At 42.0% G+C, this 18,706-nt stretch overlaps 3 protein-coding genes across 6 annotated transcripts; all 3 read right to left on the reverse strand.

The window, feature by feature from the left end:
- Positions 1–390: 390 nt before the first annotated feature.
- On the reverse strand, positions 391–3,832 carry fbxo36b (F-box protein 36b). The gene is made up of 4 exons (XM_017495189.2): positions 3,689–3,832; positions 2,669–2,777; positions 2,330–2,502; positions 391–1,188 (listed from the first exon to the last, which is right to left on the reverse strand). Exons 1-4 carry the CDS (start codon positions 3,782–3,784, stop codon positions 979–981), a joined length of 588 nt encoding a protein of 195 aa, XP_017350678.1. The 5' UTR covers positions 3,785–3,832; the 3' UTR covers positions 391–978.
- A 980-nt stretch (positions 3,833–4,812) lies between these two features.
- On the reverse strand, positions 4,813–12,680 carry agfg1b (ArfGAP with FG repeats 1b). Of its 2 annotated transcripts, XM_017495182.3 has the most exons (12): positions 12,277–12,679; positions 11,083–11,176; positions 10,877–10,992; positions 10,622–10,757; positions 10,067–10,211; positions 9,690–9,791; positions 9,127–9,229; positions 8,929–9,005; positions 8,760–8,849; positions 7,503–7,619; positions 7,202–7,275; positions 4,813–6,059 (listed from the first exon to the last, which is right to left on the reverse strand). In XM_017495182.3, the coding sequence occupies exons 1-12, from the start codon at positions 12,441–12,443 to the stop codon at positions 6,000–6,002; spliced, it is 1,281 nt and encodes a 426-aa protein (XP_017350671.1). In that variant the 5' UTR covers positions 12,444–12,679; the 3' UTR covers positions 4,813–5,999. The 2 variants fall into 2 exon arrangements, with proteins under 2 accessions (XP_017350671.1, XP_017350672.1); XM_017495183.3 differs by lacking the exon at positions 9,690–9,791 and having other exon boundaries at positions 12,277–12,680.
- An 895-nt stretch (positions 12,681–13,575) lies between these two features.
- On the reverse strand, positions 13,576–18,664 carry zgc:110269 (probable flap endonuclease 1 homolog). Of its 3 annotated transcripts, none has more exons than XM_017495185.3 (11): positions 18,533–18,664; positions 18,028–18,100; positions 17,243–17,342; positions 17,082–17,139; positions 16,771–16,832; positions 16,479–16,615; positions 15,820–15,880; positions 15,218–15,349; positions 14,503–14,648; positions 14,167–14,308; positions 13,576–13,857 (listed from the first exon to the last, which is right to left on the reverse strand). In XM_017495185.3, exons 1-11 carry the CDS (start codon positions 18,612–18,614, stop codon positions 13,807–13,809), a joined length of 1,044 nt encoding a protein of 347 aa, XP_017350674.2. In that variant the 5' UTR covers positions 18,615–18,664; the 3' UTR covers positions 13,576–13,806. The 3 variants fall into 3 exon arrangements, with proteins under 3 accessions (XP_017350674.2, XP_053544640.1, XP_053544641.1); XM_053688665.1 differs by having other exon boundaries at positions 14,167–14,348; XM_053688666.1 differs by lacking the exon at positions 18,533–18,664 and adding an exon at positions 18,216–18,362 and having other exon boundaries at positions 14,167–14,348.
- Between the last annotated feature and the right edge of the window lie 42 nt (positions 18,665–18,706).

The raw sequence follows: 18,706 nt of genomic DNA on the forward strand, positions 1-18,706 counted from the left end.
TTGTTAAAATTAAAAGATTGTAAAAGTCAAAGTCTCTCTCTCCCTCTCTCTCCCTCTCTCTGTCTCTCTCTCCCTCTATCTCCCTCTCTCTCTGTCTCCCTCTCTCTCTCTGTCTCCCTCTCGTCGCTTCACGTCATCGTACCTAATCTGCAGAGAGTGGATAAGAGTCATGTAGAGGGAGAGGATAAAGGATGTCTGGTCTGTAACGCTCACGCGCTGGTGTCTCTGGTGAGTGAAGACAGTGTGAATCACTGAAAACAGCTCTCTCTCTCTCTCTCTCTCTCTCACACACACACACACACACACACACACGACTTCACCCTGAAAACCCCGACCGCTCAGCCAGAGAGGATTCAGAATAACTGCTCAGTGTAATAAATAACAACTCAGTAACATCATCTTCATTTTATTGTGAAAGCGTTTGCACTCAAGCGTACAGGTGAAGATAAGGAGCAGGTTCTGTGATGTATTATATCTGCACTTCACTGTGATATAAAGTGACTCACAAAGCGACTCACAAAGCGACTCACAAGGCGACTCACAAAGCGACTCACAAGGCGACTCACAAAGCGATTCATTAAAAAGAGCATTTTGTATAAAACTGAAATCTGTCCTGGAATTCCGAACAGACACGCAAGAGTCGAATAAAATGAAAACGATGCGCTTTGATCCTGTTATTATTTGTGCAGGTGTCATCAAACTAATCCAGCTAAAACTTCTAAACGATGTGTTTAAAAAAGGTTTAAAAACAAGCGAATGAATATTCTTCAATTCCATTTAAAACCTCTTTTTTTTTACATTCTTGAATAAAAATAATAAAATTGTTAAAATTGTTGATTTAATGCTGAAATAATTCGTCTTTAACGTTTTAAACTAATATAAAGTGTAAATTAGCGTAGATATATTTCCCGGTACAAAGCTCTGAGTCGGCGTGATGACGTCACGGTGACGGTTTCGTATCACGTGTGAACGTGTGTGTTATCGGCCGGACGTGACGGTGAGTGAATCTCCCGTGTGTGAGAGTGGATTTCCTGCTCTGCGGCGGCGGATCTGCTTCTGGAGCTGGAGTTTGTTGGTGAAGAAAACACGCTTCCATCCCACGTCTCGGGCCAGATCCTCCATCCCGGGGGTCACCGTGTCACAGTGCAGGCGCACCGTCTGCTCCCAAAACTGCTCCGAGCTATAGAGCTAACACACACACACACACACACACACACACACACAGAGCAAACGTATCAAAAATGCCTCATAAAGTTACAGACAAATAACACACACATTTCACGTGATTATGAAAGCTGCTGCTTGCCAGAGACTCGGAGACAGCAGGAGAAATCTCTTGATGTTTATGGTTTGTCTCTGGTGGGCGTGGCCTATTCAGACGCACCAACGATCTCTGCTACTTCCTTCCAAGCTTTATTTATTTTTATTTTTTAAATATCTCTATACATATTGAATCTACACTATATGGCCAAAAGTATGTGCACCCCTGACCATCACATCCATATATGGTTCTTCTGCTGTTGCCACAAAGTCTGAAGCACACGGTTGTATCGGACGTCTTTGTACGCTGTAGCGTTATATACAGTTCCCCTACACTGGAACTGAGAGACCCCGAACACTGTTCCAGCGTGACACACAGCGCACAAAGCGAGCTCCAGGAACACGTACGTGGTGTGTGAAGGTTGGAAGAAGGTCGAAGAACTCGAGTGTCCTGCACAGAACCCTGACCTCGACCCCATCACCTTTGGGATGAACTGGAACTGGACCTTCATCACCATGACAACATCAGCGCCTGACCTCAACCTCACTAACGCCCTCGTAGCTGAACGGATCATTTGCATAGAAATAAGAAAAGCTCGATTGAAATGTCACACGTATGTAGGAACGACACAATCGTCTGCTGCTTTAGGTGTCGGCTGTGCTCCTGAGATAACGTCTGACCCGTTCTTAAAGAAGAAAGCTCGGATTACGGACAAACCCGGATAAATACCTGATGATTCTGTTCACGCGGATGAGTTCCACAGCTTCTCTGACTCGTGCTCGGACTGAGGAATAAAGTTGTAGCATCTTACAACCATTTAATGCTCGAGTAAAAGATATTAAAATCTAATCGGTCGTTCCGATCGGAGCACGTGACCGTCATTAAAGCGCTGACGACCCCTCCGATAGTCCCGAACAGTGTATCGCTCCGTAATTGGTCACAGTAGCAATAGGGATTATTCTGCGCAGCTCTGCGTCAGAGAATAAACACGATAATTACACTTGAGGATTTCACACGCAGATGAATCTGTTTAAGGAGTAAATGATGAAAGAGTTTTGATTGACTCACCTGTTTAAACCTGTGACAGGTGCATGCGAGACGCGCCACGTCCTCCAGCTCTAAATGTGCCGTGATGCGGAGGAGTAAAGGATCTGGCAGACGCTGGAGATAATCGTACTGACCCTGACACAGACACTTAGAGTACTGCAGCACATGAGGACCAAACACCATCAACACCTGACCTGAAACACACACACACACACACACACACACACACACACGATCTTGTTCATTCCAATGGCTTTTTGAAACTATTTCTTAGTGATGGTCAAATGAATTTCCACTCAGAGTAATAAATCGGCTTTATTTAAGTTAAATATGAGAGAGCGTTAGTGTTCGCATCGTTACCCTGCAGCCGCGCGTCGTCCAGATACTCGCCGTGTGACTCTCTCACTTCTCCTGGCCTCGTGTTGTAGGAATTCGGTCGAAAGGAAATCTTCCACCATCGCCAAATCACCTGAAATGAAGAAACGATTCAAATACACTTCTATACTGTTACAGTAAAATCCTGAGTGATGAAGCGGAGTTACTGTTACCGTAGTTACTGTCATTACTTTCCCATAACGACACGTCCCCAAGTGTTTTATTCCTTTAACACCACTGCAATTTACCAACAAATAAAAAAAAGACACTCGTGTTTTATCCTTTTATAGTTACATTTGATGTCGTGGAATGTCTGTGTAACGAGATATTCTGTCCTGAAGGTGTCGGAAAACTTCAAGTCACAGCTTTACGTCCGACTGTTAGAAAGTGCTGACACTGGAGACTCCTTCCATCAACTCCTCGAAAAATATCAACAATTCCACCCATTTCTAATCCGTTTATGCGGAACGTATCAGAACGAGCGCATTAATATTAATATAAAGCTGCGATCTGTGGCTGCGCTACTGTCAGAGCTGCAGTTATAGAAAATGAATCGACGCCTCCTGTTCTGACCAATCAGAGTCCAGAACCCAGCGGCGCCGTGGATAAAACAGGTGTAAAAACAACAAGTCGTCTCACCCCGATGATACGACTCATACTTAGAAGAGTGTATCATGATGGAAATGTTTTGCACTTTAAAATATATATATTATTATAAAAGCCACTCAGCCCTGATGATGAATATACAGTAAATGGTAGTTTTAAAGTTTTGGCACTTTTATATTGTGAGACTCTAAGATCATAAAAAGTTCGAAATTAGAGAAAGGTGAAACAGTTTATGAAATACTGAGAGTAGACTACACACTTTCAGACTTAATTACTGAGAAAACAACAACAACCGGAAACCGGAAGTAGTTATCACGCGCCGCTTGCGACTCGGTGTTTATGTGACTAAATAAATCGTAATGAAATCTTCTTCCTTTCTCTAAACTCCTCCACACTCGCCTCTGTCTGAGTGATCTGGAAATAGAAATAGTCTTTAATCGGTGCAGGTCCCTGAGAACTAATCTCAAACACCGTCTCTCCCAGCAGCTGCGCCATTTCACACCGTCACCATGACAACCGCTTCACCCGGGTTGCCAGATTCACGGGATTCACCCGTAAAGCTGAACTAAAGCAAAACACTGAAGATGGACAAAATCACAAGGAATAAAAAACAACAGAAATCAAAATGGATCTTCTCCTGTCGAGTGATGATATTCTTTATATTTAAAAAAATGTACGTGTTTATGCAAATGAGAGTTCTTTGTTCTAAGTATGCATAAATTTGCACGCTTAATAAAATAAAATAAAATAAATAAATAAAAAAGTTGTTTGGATGATGTTTCAATAAAAAAATGTTTATTTCGTTATGTGTGGTTTGTTGGAATATCATTCCTTTTTTTATTAAACCAGATAACACCACAGGATGTGATCATTTTTACACTTATTATTATTATTATGAAAACTAACCTAGTTTCAAGCTTGTAATGAGGGGTATGAACGAACATTTAACATTTAATGAACGTGGGTCATTTAGCTGATGTGGAGATGTTCAGCTCTGAACACAGAAAGCAAAATCATGATGATGATGATGATGATTTACTTAACACCTTTCAAAGAGTCAGAGACACATTACAGTAAATGAGCAATAAGCATTTAAGTGCAACTCTTTTACACAATAAAATTAAAATAAGAAAGGCCTTAAAATCGTGCATAAAATAAATTAAAAAGAATTGCGCAGAGATGCGAGGAGGAGATGCAGAGCAAAAAAGCGCTCCTCGCTAAATCATCAAGATCTTCATTTTTATTTTCTTCGTGAAATATCGAAGGAGACGTTTATGAGAAAACCGTGCGCTGTTTTTCCGTCACTGTTTGAGCCCCAAACATCGTCTCTGTTGGATTTGACTCGGATTTATACCTTCACTCTTCATATTTCTCTTATATTCAGGTATATACACAAACATTAAAACAGTCCAGCCTCTCAGGATGCGTTTAAACTTCTACACAATAAAACCGAGCTACAAAAACATCTGCAGCACTTTATTAAATATCTCCACGAATGGAAATAAAAAGTCCAGAACATGTCGAACAGTAGTTAAAAATCTTTAATATAATAATTATACATGTATTTATATTTATATACACACGTGACAGGAGGAAGCAGTGTGTGTCGGTGAGTACGGATCACACAGGAAGCTCCTGCAGCTCCAAACTCTGTCTCTGTGCTCCATCACATCGTGTTCTTTCTCTCCGTCTGCTTTGTGCTGAGCTTCTGGTAATTATAAACCTTCTTCCCCAATCAGTGGATTAAACACCTTTCACAAGTCTTGTTTTTTAATTTTTTTTCCAGAAACACGTCCTTCGTAAAGCAGCACTTCGGCCAAAGATAAAATCCACACTGTCCCTTTTTCCACTGGAGCTACGAGGCTTCGTGTTTATTTATTTGCTTTATTATTATATTAAACACACACATCAAAAAACATTTATCATCTGAATCACATCTAATGCACAAGCTCCACCTTTTGACTTTAGGCCACACCCCCCACCTGAATCTGAGGAAGAAAGTGATTTCGGAGGTCACTGGGGTTATTCTCTCTCTGTGATCTCACCCTCTGTCCGTGTTTATAGATAACTGTGTGTCATACAGAGTCAGAAAAACACACCAACACATGGGAGAGATGCTAAACTGCTAGCTGTAAGCTTCCGTGACACGTTAGCGTCGTAGCCCCGATAGAAAACCCGAAAAGTAACGCAGGGACAACCTTTAACGATTTATTTTGGCCGAACTGTTGCTTCAAATCAGCTCTAATTCAACACTTTCTGGTTTTTTAATCATAAATAATGCTTTTTTTTTTTTTTTTTTTTTTTAAAGGATTACAAATAACGATAAGCACAACTGCTAGGCCTAAGACATTATTATTATTATTATTATTATTATTGTTAATTATTTATTACTGAGTGAAAGCCATAAATAGGATGGACTGCGGATGTGGAGCGTGACGGGAGCTGAGCGGGGATCGTAGGAAGACCGTCTGCTGCGTCTCCTCTGCACGGCTGTGTTCCAACACCGTTCTCAATCCACCCTCGTCCACCTCCCCTAGACTTCACCGCCATCTTCAACGGACTTTAAGTGGACTTCGCTTTATCAGGACGAGGACGAGCTGAGAACAGCGCTGGAACACACAACACGCCTTCTTCTCTAGAAGTGTCAGTGCAGTGAATATAAAGAGTGTGTGCTTGTGTGTGTGTGTGTGTGTGTGTGTGTAGGCGCGCTTTACAGGAATGGATTAGTGGACGATCCACCAGTGGGATACGGACCTGCTGGAGCTCCACCCTGAGAGAGAGAGAGAGAGAGAGAGAGAGAGAGAGAGAGAGAGAGAGGGAGAGAGAGTACATTTTATCCACACATATCACACTGTAGTCCATCTGTTACACTGCACAAAGTATTGGCTCCCCTCTATCCTGTCCATCAGTGGAAACAGCAGACCACAGGCCCATATATTATTCAAGTGCGTTAGATAACAAGAACCATTCTTGCATGTGATGTGTATAATAAAATGGGGGGGGGGGGGGGACACACCTTTTTTGGGTAGGGGTTTGAACAGCATAAAAAAAGCCCAGCCTTATCAATAAAAATAAGATGAATAGATACATGTAAAAAATGATCAAATCAAATGTATTAAAATAGGAACGTGTGGAGCGGCTGAAAGAAACTTTGCAGAAAAAAAACAAAAAAACAAAACATACTTTCGAAAACAAGAAAGCAGAAAGTTCTCTCGTGCGCGTACGCGGGGAAATGTCATTTTCAAAAAAACAAAGCTCCATAATAAATAAATAAATAAACAAACAAGCATAAACAATAAACAATATATACCACTAAATAATTATTTAAACAAAAAACAATGAAATATGTAAAAAAAAAAAAAAAAAAAAAAGTAAAAACAAACAATAAATCTAAGTAAATAAACCCTAATAAAAATATAATTATTTAACGAATTAATCAACCAACACAATAAATTAATTCATATTCATATAAATAAAAGATCAAATAAAAAAGGACAGTTGTGCTGAGGACGATTGTCTTCAAAAATGTATTAATATTTTTTGGCCACTATAGAGAAATCCCAATATTACATTTATTACATTTAAATCACCATTATTGATAGTTTTTTTTTTTTAATCGTGGTTTATTAGAGTACCATGACTTGTTATTGTTCATTTCCACACACACACTCCTCCTCTCTTCCATCTGTTTATCTGTGACTACCTTGTGACGGCTTTCTCCGAGACCGAGACAACTGACGCTCTTCAGATTTGTTTCAAATAAAAAAACAAAAACTAAGTGTTGCTGTATGAAATGGTGATGCGGTCGCTTTGCCTGTTGCCATGGTGACCGTATGAGTTGGAGAATTCCAGACTGGACTCTACCTCACTGGGATTTAATCACGTGTAAAATAATCAAGTGTAAAAGCTCACCATAAAGGGGTTGTTGGAGACGGCGGGCTGACCGTAACTCATGGGAGGTTTCTGACCGTAAACAGGAAACCCACCTGAGGAGTGAGGAGAGAAGAATGGTGAGGGGTATGAGAGGAGGAGTTAGGAAAGGTGAAGAGTGAGATGAAGAGGTGTGAAGTGAGGAGGAGTGAGACGTGAGGAGTGAGATGTGAAGAGTGAGACGGGGTGAGATGTGAGGAGTGAGACGTGAGGAGGTCATTAATCTGTGAGCGGTGTTGGTTAGAAGATGTTTGGTGGTTTCTCAGCAGTTGGTGGTGTTTACCGTTGGGTTGTTGGTGGTACGGCGCCGGGGGAAACGGCTGAGGGAAATTCCCACTGAAACTGGTGGGGAGACAGAAATTGGAGGCGTTCCCGAAACCAGACGGCATGCTCATGGAGCCTGGAGAAGAAAAACAACACAGATCACCTCCGCTCGACCTCAATTAACCACTTCATTACCTCAATTAACCACTTCATTACCTCAATAACCACTTCATTACCTCAATAACCACTTCATTACCTCAATTAACCACTTCATTACCTCATTAACCACTTCATTACCTCATTAACCACTTCATTACCTCATTAACCACTTCATTACCTCAATTAACCACTTCATTACCTCATTAACCACTTCATTACCTCATTAACCACTTCATTACCTCAATTAACCACTTCATTACCTCAATTAACCACTTCATTACCTCATTAACCACTTCATTACCTCATTAACCACTTCATTACCTCAATAACCACTTCATTACCTCAATTAACCACTTCATTACCTCAATTAACCACTTCATTGCCTCATTAACCACTTCATTGCCTCATTAACCACTTCATTACCTCATTAACCACTTCATTACCTCAATAACCACTTCATTACCTCAATAACCACTTCATTACCTCATTAACCACTTCATTACCTCATTAACCACTTCATTACCATCATTAACCACTTCATTACCTCATTAACCACTTCATTACCTCATTAACCACTTCATTACCTCATTAACCACTTCATTACCTCATTAACCACTTCATTACCTCAATAACCACTTCATTACCTCAATTAACCACTTCATTACCTCAATTAACCACTTCATTAACTCATTAACCACTTCATTGCCTCATTAACCACTTCATTGCCTCATTAACCACTTCATTACCTCATTAACCACTTCATTACCTCATTAACCACTTCATTACCTCAATTAACCACTTCATTACCTCATTATCTACTTATTTTACTTTATCAGCTGCTGAGCATCATAAAAAAAATCCACATTACCCTCACACACCATACAGCACATCACATCAACACAGTAACACACCGCACTGCTCTGATCCAATCAGAACACACCGCACTGCTCTGATCCAATCAGAACACACCGCACTGCTCTGATCCATTCAGAACACACCGCACTGCTCTGATCCAATCAGAACACACCGCACTGCTCTGATCCAATCAGAACACACCGCACTGCTCTGATCCAATCAGAACACACTGTACTGGTGTTAATGAGATGTTAACTGCTACCTGTAGCTGATGATCTGTTGTTGGTCTGGAACGGATTTGTACACATCAACTCCGGAGGAATCGCCGTAGCAACGAAGGGATTTGTGGAAGCTGTGAGGGAAGAAAACAAGAGAAGATGAGAAGAGACGTGTTTACGAGACGAGAGGATGAAATGCAGAGATCAGATCACCTGTAAAACCCTGCTGCATGCTGGGAATCACGGGCGGGGTTGGAGCTGCTGAGGAGCCGGGAACAGCATCAAACCCGCTGGTGTGGGTAAACACACACACACACACACACACACACACACACACACACACACTTCAGATTCTTGCTGAGTATTATGTGTGTATTTAGTAAAAGGCTCGTGTGTATTTAGTGAACACACCCTTGTGAAGTGGAGCCGAGAGTGTTGTCCAGTTCTGCCAGAGCAGCGTATCGATCCTCAGCTGAAATGCTGGGTAAACTGGGTGGAGCTGACACACCCCTTCCTTAAGCACACACACACACACACACACACACACACACACACACACACACACACACACACACACACAGAAATAAACACATTGATGTCAGAGATTAAATTAGCATCAACTAATGTTAAGTAGCATCAGCATAGCCTCTGTGTGAAAGCACCAGTGAAAGAGGCGTGGCCTGCATGAGTGTCAGTGGAGGAGGCGTGGCCTCGGAGAGTGTCAACATTTAATACTGTGTGTGTGTGCGTGCGTTTGCATGAGCGCATGTGTGTGTGCATGTGTGCGCGTGTGTTTGTGTGCGTGTATTTGAGTGCGTGTGTTTGTGTGCGTGAGTGCATGTGTGTGTGCATGTGTGCGTGAGTGCATGTGTGTGCGTGCGTGTGTTTGTGTGCGTGTGTTTGTGTGCGTGTGTTTGTGTGCGTGTGTGCATGTGTGTGTGTGCGTGTGTTTGTGTGCGTGAGTGCATGTATACCTGTTTTTGGTGGCTGTGTGTGAGGTGAAGGGGCAAAATGTGACATGCTTGAGTTTCCAAAGGAATCAAACTTGGCAAAATGTGTGACTGAAGTGTTCTGAGCTACGAAATAAAGGATGGAGTGATAAAAAAAGACAAAAATTAAACACAAAGAACAAAATAAAAAACCAAGTAGCACAAAACCGTAGAACTAAATCTAAACATATAACATATATAATTAATATCACTGTTATACAGGTGTGTGTGTGTGAGACAGAGATAGGGGGAGAGATAGAGAGAGAGAGAGAGAAAGAGAGAGAGAGAGAGAGAGAGAAAGAGACAGAGAGAAAGATATATATATATATATATATATATAGAGAGAGAGAGAGAGAGAGAACCTGACGGCTTGCTGAAATGTGCAAAATTGGCGAAGTTTGTTGGGCCGGCGCTGTGAGACGCAGGAGCTGCAAAGATATCTCCACCCAGATCAGACAACAGATCAAACTTCTTCTCCTGAGGCTGAGAACGACTGATCACCGGGGACTGAGAGAGAGAGAGAGATTAGAAGTTGATTATTTTCCTGTAACAGCAGGTGAAACAGTAAAGTGTAAACTCTGTCCTGAAGACGTGGAAAACTTCAAGTTACGGCGTCACCTCTGACTGTTACACAGCGCTGACACTGGAGACTCCTTCCCTACACGTTACAGAAACATCTCCTTATTATAAGACACGATTCATTTTTTTAACGTGTGTGTATGTAGAGCGTCTGCTGTACACGTCCCTGTGAACGAGCTGTTGCTATGGAAACGATGCGGGATCAGAGCGAGCACGTGAATATAAACCTGCGATGCAGTCAGAGCTGCTGTTATAGAGAACCACCTTCTGACCAATCACAGTCCAGAACTCAGCAGCGCCGTGTGCTGACTCTGGGGCTGAGGAGCTGTGTGCTTCACCTGGCTGGATGGAGTTTTGTTGAGCTGCAGTGTTTTGAGTGGTTGAACTTCAGGAGTGCTGCTGGTGCTCGCTGAAGATCCCGAGTGAGGAACCTGGACAGACGCCAACATCTTCGCCTGCTCTGGAGGAACGTACCTGTGTGTGACAAAGAGCATGTACACGTCAATACTAAACTCTCCACCCACTACTACACACTGGTCCTAATGCTCTGTGTGCGTGCGTGTGTGTGTGTGTGTGTCAGAGGAAGATCTCACCATCGTTTCTTCTCGTATTTCTCCTGGAGAAACTCTTTCACTTTCTGAGGCTCTCGAAAATCCGGCACTGCAGAACTGCGATCATCATACAGGCCGAGCCAGATGTGCTTACACACCTGGAAGAGAGAGAGCGAGAGAGAGAGAGAGATTAAAAACAGAGAGACAGAATAAGAGAAAGACAGAAAAGTGAACTGTCCGTGTTTCACCTCGTTGCTGTGTTTCTGTAGGAACTCGATCTCCTGCTGCGTGAACGTCGTCATCGAGATGGACTTCACTCTGTGTGGAGGGTTCAGACCCCGTCTAAGACACACACACACACACACACACACACACACACACACACACACACACGCGAGCAAGTTTAGATCTCTTTAAACTCAGAGATTAAACCTGATGATAAAGTTCATGTTATATTATTTTAACCCTTTAAATATTTTAATAATAATAATAATAATAATAATGCATTAATTAAAGACTTTCCAAGTATTCTGTAAATCACTCTGGAAAAGAGTGACAGAGAGAGACAGAGAGAGGCGGGGGGAGGGCAGAAAGACAGATAGAGGAGAGACAGACACCAAGACAGGCAGAGGAAGTGACAAATAAAAGAGACAGGGCGTGAGAGAGAGACACAGGCAGACAGACAGAGAAGATAGAGGGCAAGAAAGGCAGAGAGAGACAGAGGAGATAGAGGGCGAGACAGAGATAGACAGACAATGGAGACAGAGAGTGAGACAGAGAGACAGACAGAGGAGATAGAGGGTGAGACAGGCAGAGAGACAGGTGAACTAGAGAGAGAGACAGAGAAACAGACAGAGGAGGTAGAGGGCGAGACAAGCAGAGAGACAGGCAGCGAGACAGGGGAACTAGAGGGAGAGACAGAGAGGAAGACAGTAGATATAGAGGGCGAGACAGGCAGAGAGACAGACAGAGGAGGTAGAGGGTGAGACAGGCAGCGAGAGAAACAGACAGAGGAGGTAGAGGGTGAGACAGGCAGAGAGACAGGGGAACTAGAGGGAGATACAGAGAGACAGACAGCGGATATAGAGGGTGAGACAGGCAGAGAGACAGACAGAGGAGATAGAGGGTGAGACAAGCAGAGATACAGGCAGCGAGAGAGAGGAACTAGAGGGAGAGACAGAGAGGAAGACAGTAGATATAGAGAGAGAGACAGGCAGAGAGACAGGCAGAGAGACAGGCAGAGAGACAGGCAGAGAGACAGGCAGAGAGACAGGCAGAGAGACAGGTGAATGAGTTGACTATTTAATGGTGCTGTAACAGTGTGATATTAATGCAGGTGTGAACGCAACGCGGGATAATCCCGTTACTGCTGACGTCATTTAACGCTGATAAACTAACATATAAACAGTGGGTGAAAGGTGCAGGTGCAGGCGCAGACGCACAGGATGCCGGAGCAGGTGGTGCAGACGAAGGAGCCCACGGTCATGTTGGCGTAGGTCGGGCCGCGCTGCTCGCAGTCGAAGCATTTCCGGTTGGCTGGCCGGCTGGTCATCTCGCGCAGCAGCTGCAGGTGCTTCTCTTCCTGTTTGCGCTTCACACTCGCGGCCATGACGGAAATCAATCCGGCGCTAATTCACCGTTAATGACACTGCCGTTACACCATAAACACGACCGCTCCTTTCTGCTCCGTGTGCGTGCGTGTGTGTGTGTGGAAGTGAACACATACTCCCGGCTCCGTCCTAATAAAACACCCTAATACACATTTAGTGCACTAGATAGAGTGCCGATACTGGTCATTATTCCCCTAAGTAGTGCACTGATGTCGGGAGTAGCTGCTATTTCCGCATTCAGCCGCTTGTTCTTCTGTGGTGAAATATGGAGCGGAGTTTCATAATGCGCGAGCTGCTGCCACCTACAGGACCGGAGGAATGGCAGTAAGAACGCCTTTATTGCTGTTAGACTCGAGTTAGATCTTAATCTTAGTTTATTTGGCCCTAAAGAACAGGATTGTCACCGTTTTATTTCATTACTTTAACCTCTGAAGAGTATTCAAGGAGTTTAATCTCCTCTTCTGTGGAAAATCCTTTCAGAAAAACACATTAAATTCCCCAACGTAATGTTTTGGTCGAAATTCTCGCGAGATTTAGAATCTCCCGCGTGGAGTGGAGTGTTCAGTCGCCATAGCAACACAAGAGCACCAGAGCTCCGCCTATTTACAGTCAACGAATACTAAAATACTGAACTGTAATATTAGAAATAATTATAAATAATATCTAGTTCATTAAAATATGATAGTGAAATAATTATTGAAATACTTTCCCCACTGTGTCTTGCTCCTGTCCTTAAATATAATTCATGTTAATTTATTTAATATTCTACTTGTTTCCTATGTGCTATTGAGGCGCGTGTCATATTCATGATCTAATTCAACATTATTTAAAGTGATAATAATTACACTAACTTTCCATCAAGGACAAAGTTAATATTTGTGATGAGAATAACTTTCCTTAAGTTAAGATAATCAAATGTTTTTCATTTTCCATTTAAAGTAACGTAAAATAACTTTAATGTTTTTTTTCTTTCTAAATCAATGAAACTGATTTAGAAGATGATTTTAATAAATTAATAAATATTACAGTAACACAATAACCTGTAAATAATGTCACTTTTACACAAATTGTTTAGTGTTATTACATCAACAGCAAGGACACCAGTTCAGCTCAAAATGACATCACTTCCTGTTTACATACCTGTTTAACTTTATTCTGATACTTCTATCCTCTGATCTTATACATCATATAATAACAACATGATCTTTAACATGATCTTTAACATTCGTAAAAAAAAATAATCAGCAAATCCAAGCCGCTTAAATTTACACCGTAATTTCAAATAAAATTAAAACTAACACAGGAATCAGAGTGAAATAACCGACGACTTCTCTCCATCACTAGGGTTTAAAACAAACAGCATTATTTAGTCTTCTGTTGCTTCCTGGTTGCGGATCCTCCTGCTTCTGCAGACTAAACACACACACACATTGTTTTTGTCAAAATGTATATGCATGATGAATATATTGCTTATAATACAGACAGAAATATATCTCTATATAGACAGATAAATAGATAGCTAAGCAGACAGATAGACAGGCAGATAGACAGACAGGCAGACAGACAGGCAGGCAGGCAGGCAGGCAGGCAGGCAGACAGATAGACAGGCAGACAGACAGACAGATACACAGGCAGACAGACAGACAGATACACAGGCAGACAGGCAGGCAGATAGACAGACAGGCAGGCAGATAGACATTTTCATTATTTGAGTCACATTACCCGTCTTTTCCGTGTCACAGGAAAGAATTGGTCCAAACTGGTCTGTCTGCCTCCCCCCTTTCCCTTTTCCTCCTCTCTCTCCTTCCTTCTGTGGGCGAGTTTCTGCCGGAACTTCTCCATCCGCCCTCGCACCTTCTCCTCCCTGATCACCAAACACACAACACCAACGACTAAACACTAACCTGTATATCACACACACACGGAGCGCAGAGTATAAAGTTCCCTTGATGAAAAAAATACATTTTATTACTGCTGTAAATGAGTGAGAGCAGAACTGAGGGAGTCAGGAAGTGTGTGTGTGTGTGTGTGTGTGTGTGTGTGTGTGTTTTGATGTACTTGAGGTGTTTCTCCTGACACAGGAAGTTCACCAGCTCCGGCTCGTTAGGTTCACTCCACTGCAGATGGGGCAGTTCAGACCGGGGCGAGTCCAGGAACAGCTTCCGCGCAGCCTGGTACTGCCAACCTAAAGGGACCCGGTGTGTCTGCACACACACACACACACACACACACACACACACACACACACACATAATTACGTGGACTAAAAAAAAAAAAAAGCACAGCAGGATTCATTCTGTTTCCTCCATCTTTACACAGAACACAGACAGAAAGACAAAGAGAGAGAAAGACAGACAGACACAATGTGAAAGACAGAGAGAAAGACAGACAGACAGACAGACAGAAAGACAAAGAGAGAGAAAGACAGACAGACACAATGTGAAAGACAGAGAGAAAGACAGACAGACAGACAGACAGAAAGACAAAGAGAGAGAAAGACAGACAGACACAATGTGAAAGACAGAGAAAAAGACAGACAGACAGAGACAGAAAGACAAAGAGAGAGAAAGACAAAAAGAGAGAGAAAGACAGACAGACACAATGTGAAAGACAGAGAAAAAGACAGACAGACAGAGACAGAAAGACAAAGAGAAAGAAAGACAGACAGACAGAGAGACAAAGAGAGAGAAAGACAAGGGAGAGAATGTGTGTGTGTGTGAGAGAGAGAGTGTGTGTGTGTGTGTGTGTGTGTGTGTGTGTGTGTGTGTGAGACCTTCGTGTTGATGTTGAGCATCACGTCCTCTATATTGCGGTGCTGCTGGATGAGCTTCAGCGCTCGACTCGGCCCCAAACCCGTGATCTTATCACAATAATCACATCCCAATAAAATACACAGATCTACAAACTACAACACACACACACACACACACACACACACACACACACACACACACACTATTAGCAGTCAGTTTGTATCGAATCACACACTGCTGTTCAATGAGTGTAAATATTTATTCATTTTGTTCGCAGGTTTATGTTTCGACTCTTTTCTGCTTAAAAAGAATCCTGGGGAAAAAGAATAAAGAATTGAAATGACAATAACTGAGAAAGTGAACGGAGAGCAGGTGGAGAGGTACAGCGGGAAAAGCTGAAACTGAAGATGTGTTTTATTTGTACTTTTAGTTTATTTTATCCTGCTGCTCCTGACTGATATTTACACAACACTAGAATCAGGCTTTATTTCCTATAATAAGCCACTGTGACAGAAACATTCTGCTGTGTTGAGTCCGGCGCGAACACTACGCTTATCACACGTAATAAAGGATCTATAACACTCAACACAAGCTGATTAGGGTTTCGTTTTGGGATTTTTACCTCTTTTTGTGTGAGCTGCAGGATTTCCAGTAACTTTGGCAGAGAGTACTCCATCACCTCACTGTGAAAAGCAGAAATCTCTCCATTATTTACATCTAACGCTCAACACCAACATGAATAAGAGAATAATAAACACCGCTGTATGTAATAGGATGGTTTAATATCTGACCAACACCTCACACACGGCAGAGGTGCGCGCATTTCCCTTTTAGTTTCAAATCTTCTTCGAAATATTACGTTATAAAGAGGCATGAAATAAACTTGACCTGCAAAATGCAGACGTTTTATTGTTTATTGACGCGACACTGAATGACTATGTGTGTTTTATTTACTCTACAAACAATAAAGCTGTCCTGAATAATGTTAAAGTTAGGAGCTGAAAATTAAAACGACTCTGCACTCTGCTACAGTAATGTACACACTCAATAAATATCAAATACTGATCACAAAAAAAGGTAGCGGACTTAGCGAAGGAAATGATGGAGCGGTGTGAAGGAAAGAACAGGTGGATGGACAATATAAAGAAAGACGAAAGGAATGAGGGTTGGAGGGAAAACCGGGAGGTGGAAGGAGAAGACGGTGGGATGAAGGGAAGAAGGAAAATGGAAAGAAAGTGCTGTTTGGAACGACACATGGTCACACACGCATTCCTTCCTCACCTCACTCTCTTTGCGTTGAGCTGGCGAAGGAGAACCGTCCCTCCGAACGCCAGCGTGTCCATGTCCTCTGAGGCCACGGCATCCACCACACCACTACTGACCAACTGAGCACAAAACGCCTCGGCGTCACTGGGAGCCTGGGGGGAGGGGGGGTGGGGGGGAGTGGGGAAGGGGGGGGGGGAGGGAGGGACGGGAAGAGAGGGAAGGAGGGAGGGGGGAGGGAGGGAGGGAGAGAGTGAGAGAAGGAGAGGGATAGCCTAGAAGCTGCTTTAATTGAGTTGTGAGAAGTTACCTGGACACAAGGAACACCGAGGAGCATGAGGAGACGCAGGAATTCCTTGGTTTGAGACGACACTGAGAGAACAGATACGGAGTAACGCTGATGTTTAACATCATATCCACCACATACACACTCCATCTGTAACACACACACTTACAGAATCTGGAATTTAATCCTATAAAACCTAAACGACTCACTCTGTAACACACTCATCTTAATTCCACTGTAATCACTGAGTAACACACTTTAACCATAAATTAATCAATTATAATCTGACAGTTTAATCACGTTTACACGTTCTTTATTATTATTATTATTATTACCACCAGCGTGAGGGCGTTGTGCGCTGCTCCTGCCTGCACTCTGTGCTCTTTTCTCCAGCTGAAGGATAAAAAGGAAAAAGGAAGAAAGCTTTTGATATTTTGCCATTTTAAAAGTTAACCTGAACCCCGGCGCTCCGTCAGTGTCGAGTCTCGAGTCTCACCAGGGCTCTCTTCTGCTCAGGAGGATCTCCATCGAACACAAACACCGGCTTGATGTCGTGCTCCAGGAACGTCAGCGTGCGGTAGAACACACCTAACAAGCTGCACAACACACACACACACACACACACACACACACACACACACACACACACACACACACACACAAACCATGACGTCATAAATCTTTCTCATTTAATAAAGAATTCTCACAGAGGACAGGACGGATTCTCATCAAACCTCAGAGGCGGAGCTTATACACAACAACAATGATTAGAATAATTTCTCTAAAAAATATATATACTCTACACTCCAAACTGATCAATCCAGAATAATAATAATCCTATACTGGAACATACTGTACTTACTGTATCAGTGAACAGAGAGTCTATTATATAAAAAATATATTTGCTCAAAGTACTTGGATATATTCAGCATATTACAGAGCACAAGAACAAGTAGAAATCCACTACGATCTAGTTTTTCAATAAAAACGACCACGGAGTAACTCTAACGACAAAATCTGTTTCTGATACCGACCCGTTGTTCGGATAAATACCAGGAAACATAAACATGCCTTTATTTCTCAGATTATTTCTACAGTTTAATCAGAAAATGATCGTATACAGGCGCTTCCAGGACATTTGAACTGTTTTGATTTCACTAATGTGTGTGTAAAAGATTTATAAAGGACATCAGAAGTCATATTTAACTAAAGCACCAGATTAAAACCTTTTAAACCGGTATCTGATGGTAGGACGTAATCATTATTATTTATATTTCTTACCTTAAATTCAGATTAGGAACAGCTGAACGGAACTGGTTCATAATAATGGAGGTGTCAAGTGCGATTATTTTCCCTTAAACAAACAAACAGACATGATTATTAAAGTAATATGATAATAATCTGAAGTTAAAGATTTAAAGACCAGTCAAAGGTTGCTTTATTCGCATAACAAATAACATAATATTAACCTTTGTATCGCCAAAGCTTGAATATAGACTTTGGGAACAAATTAGACAACAATAACATTATTATAATAACTAGTTCAATTTAAAAAAAAAATAAAGAAAAAATGTATGCTTTCATTTCTTTCTAGTCTTTTTTAGTGATCTGACCTTTAAAGTACATTAGTTAATTAGTTACTAACCCAAATACACTATTTTCCATCAGTTAACACAGAAAATCAATTTTTCTGGTTGTTTACATTACAGTTGTTTACATTACATGGTGAGCTAGGTAGTCTGAATTAGCTAGCTAACACAATTGAGCTATAAATAACCGGATTTACCAGTGTAATCTCCGATCTCTTTGTAAGTTATCGAACCCGGAGCGTCACCACGAATCAAATCTGCTAATTTCGCGATTCCCATTTTAATCTTAATATACAGCGCTAAATGCCAAAATAGCTTTAAAAAAAAGTCCAACAAGTCGCATCGCGTTTCGTTAACAGGAGGACGGCGGG

Source organism: Ictalurus punctatus, chromosome 20 (genome assembly GCF_001660625.3).
Source record: "Ictalurus punctatus breed USDA103 chromosome 20, Coco_2.0, whole genome shotgun sequence".
Taxonomy (NCBI): Eukaryota; Metazoa; Chordata; class Actinopteri; order Siluriformes; family Ictaluridae; genus Ictalurus; species Ictalurus punctatus.

Coding starts and splice junctions, on each gene's coding strand:
- zgc:110269 (XM_053688665.1), bottom strand. CDS start 18,614: ATGGGAATCGCGAAATTAGCAGATTTGATTCGTGGTGACGCTCCGGGT. Junction 18,101..18,532: donor AGAGATCGGAGATTACACTG/GTAAATCCGGTT, acceptor TGTTTGTTTAAG/GGAAAATAATCGCACTTGAC. Junction 17,140..17,242: donor CTGAGCAGAAGAGAGCCCTG/GTGAGACTCGAG, acceptor TTTATCCTTCAG/CTGGAGAAAAGAGCACAGAG.
- agfg1b (XM_017495182.3), bottom strand. CDS start 12,443: ATGGCCGCGAGTGTGAAGCGCAAACAGGAAGAGAAGCACCTGCAGCTG. Junction 9,792..10,066: donor ACATTTCAGCAAGCCGTCAG/GTTCTCTCTCTC, acceptor TTTATTTCGTAG/CTCAGAACACTTCAGTCACA. Junction 9,230..9,689: donor CACACAGCCACCAAAAACAG/GTATACATGCAC, acceptor TGTGTGCTTAAG/GAAGGGGTGTGTCAGCTCCA.
- fbxo36b (XM_017495189.2), bottom strand. CDS start 3,784: ATGGCGCAGCTGCTGGGAGAGACGGTGTTTGAGATTAGTTCTCAGGGA. Junction 2,778..3,688: donor TCCAGATCACTCAGACAGAG/GCGAGTGTGGAG, acceptor TCTTCATTTCAG/GTGATTTGGCGATGGTGGAA. Junction 1,189..2,329: donor CCTGTCACAGGTTTAAACAG/GTGAGTCAATCA, acceptor TGTGTGTGTTAG/CTCTATAGCTCGGAGCAGTT.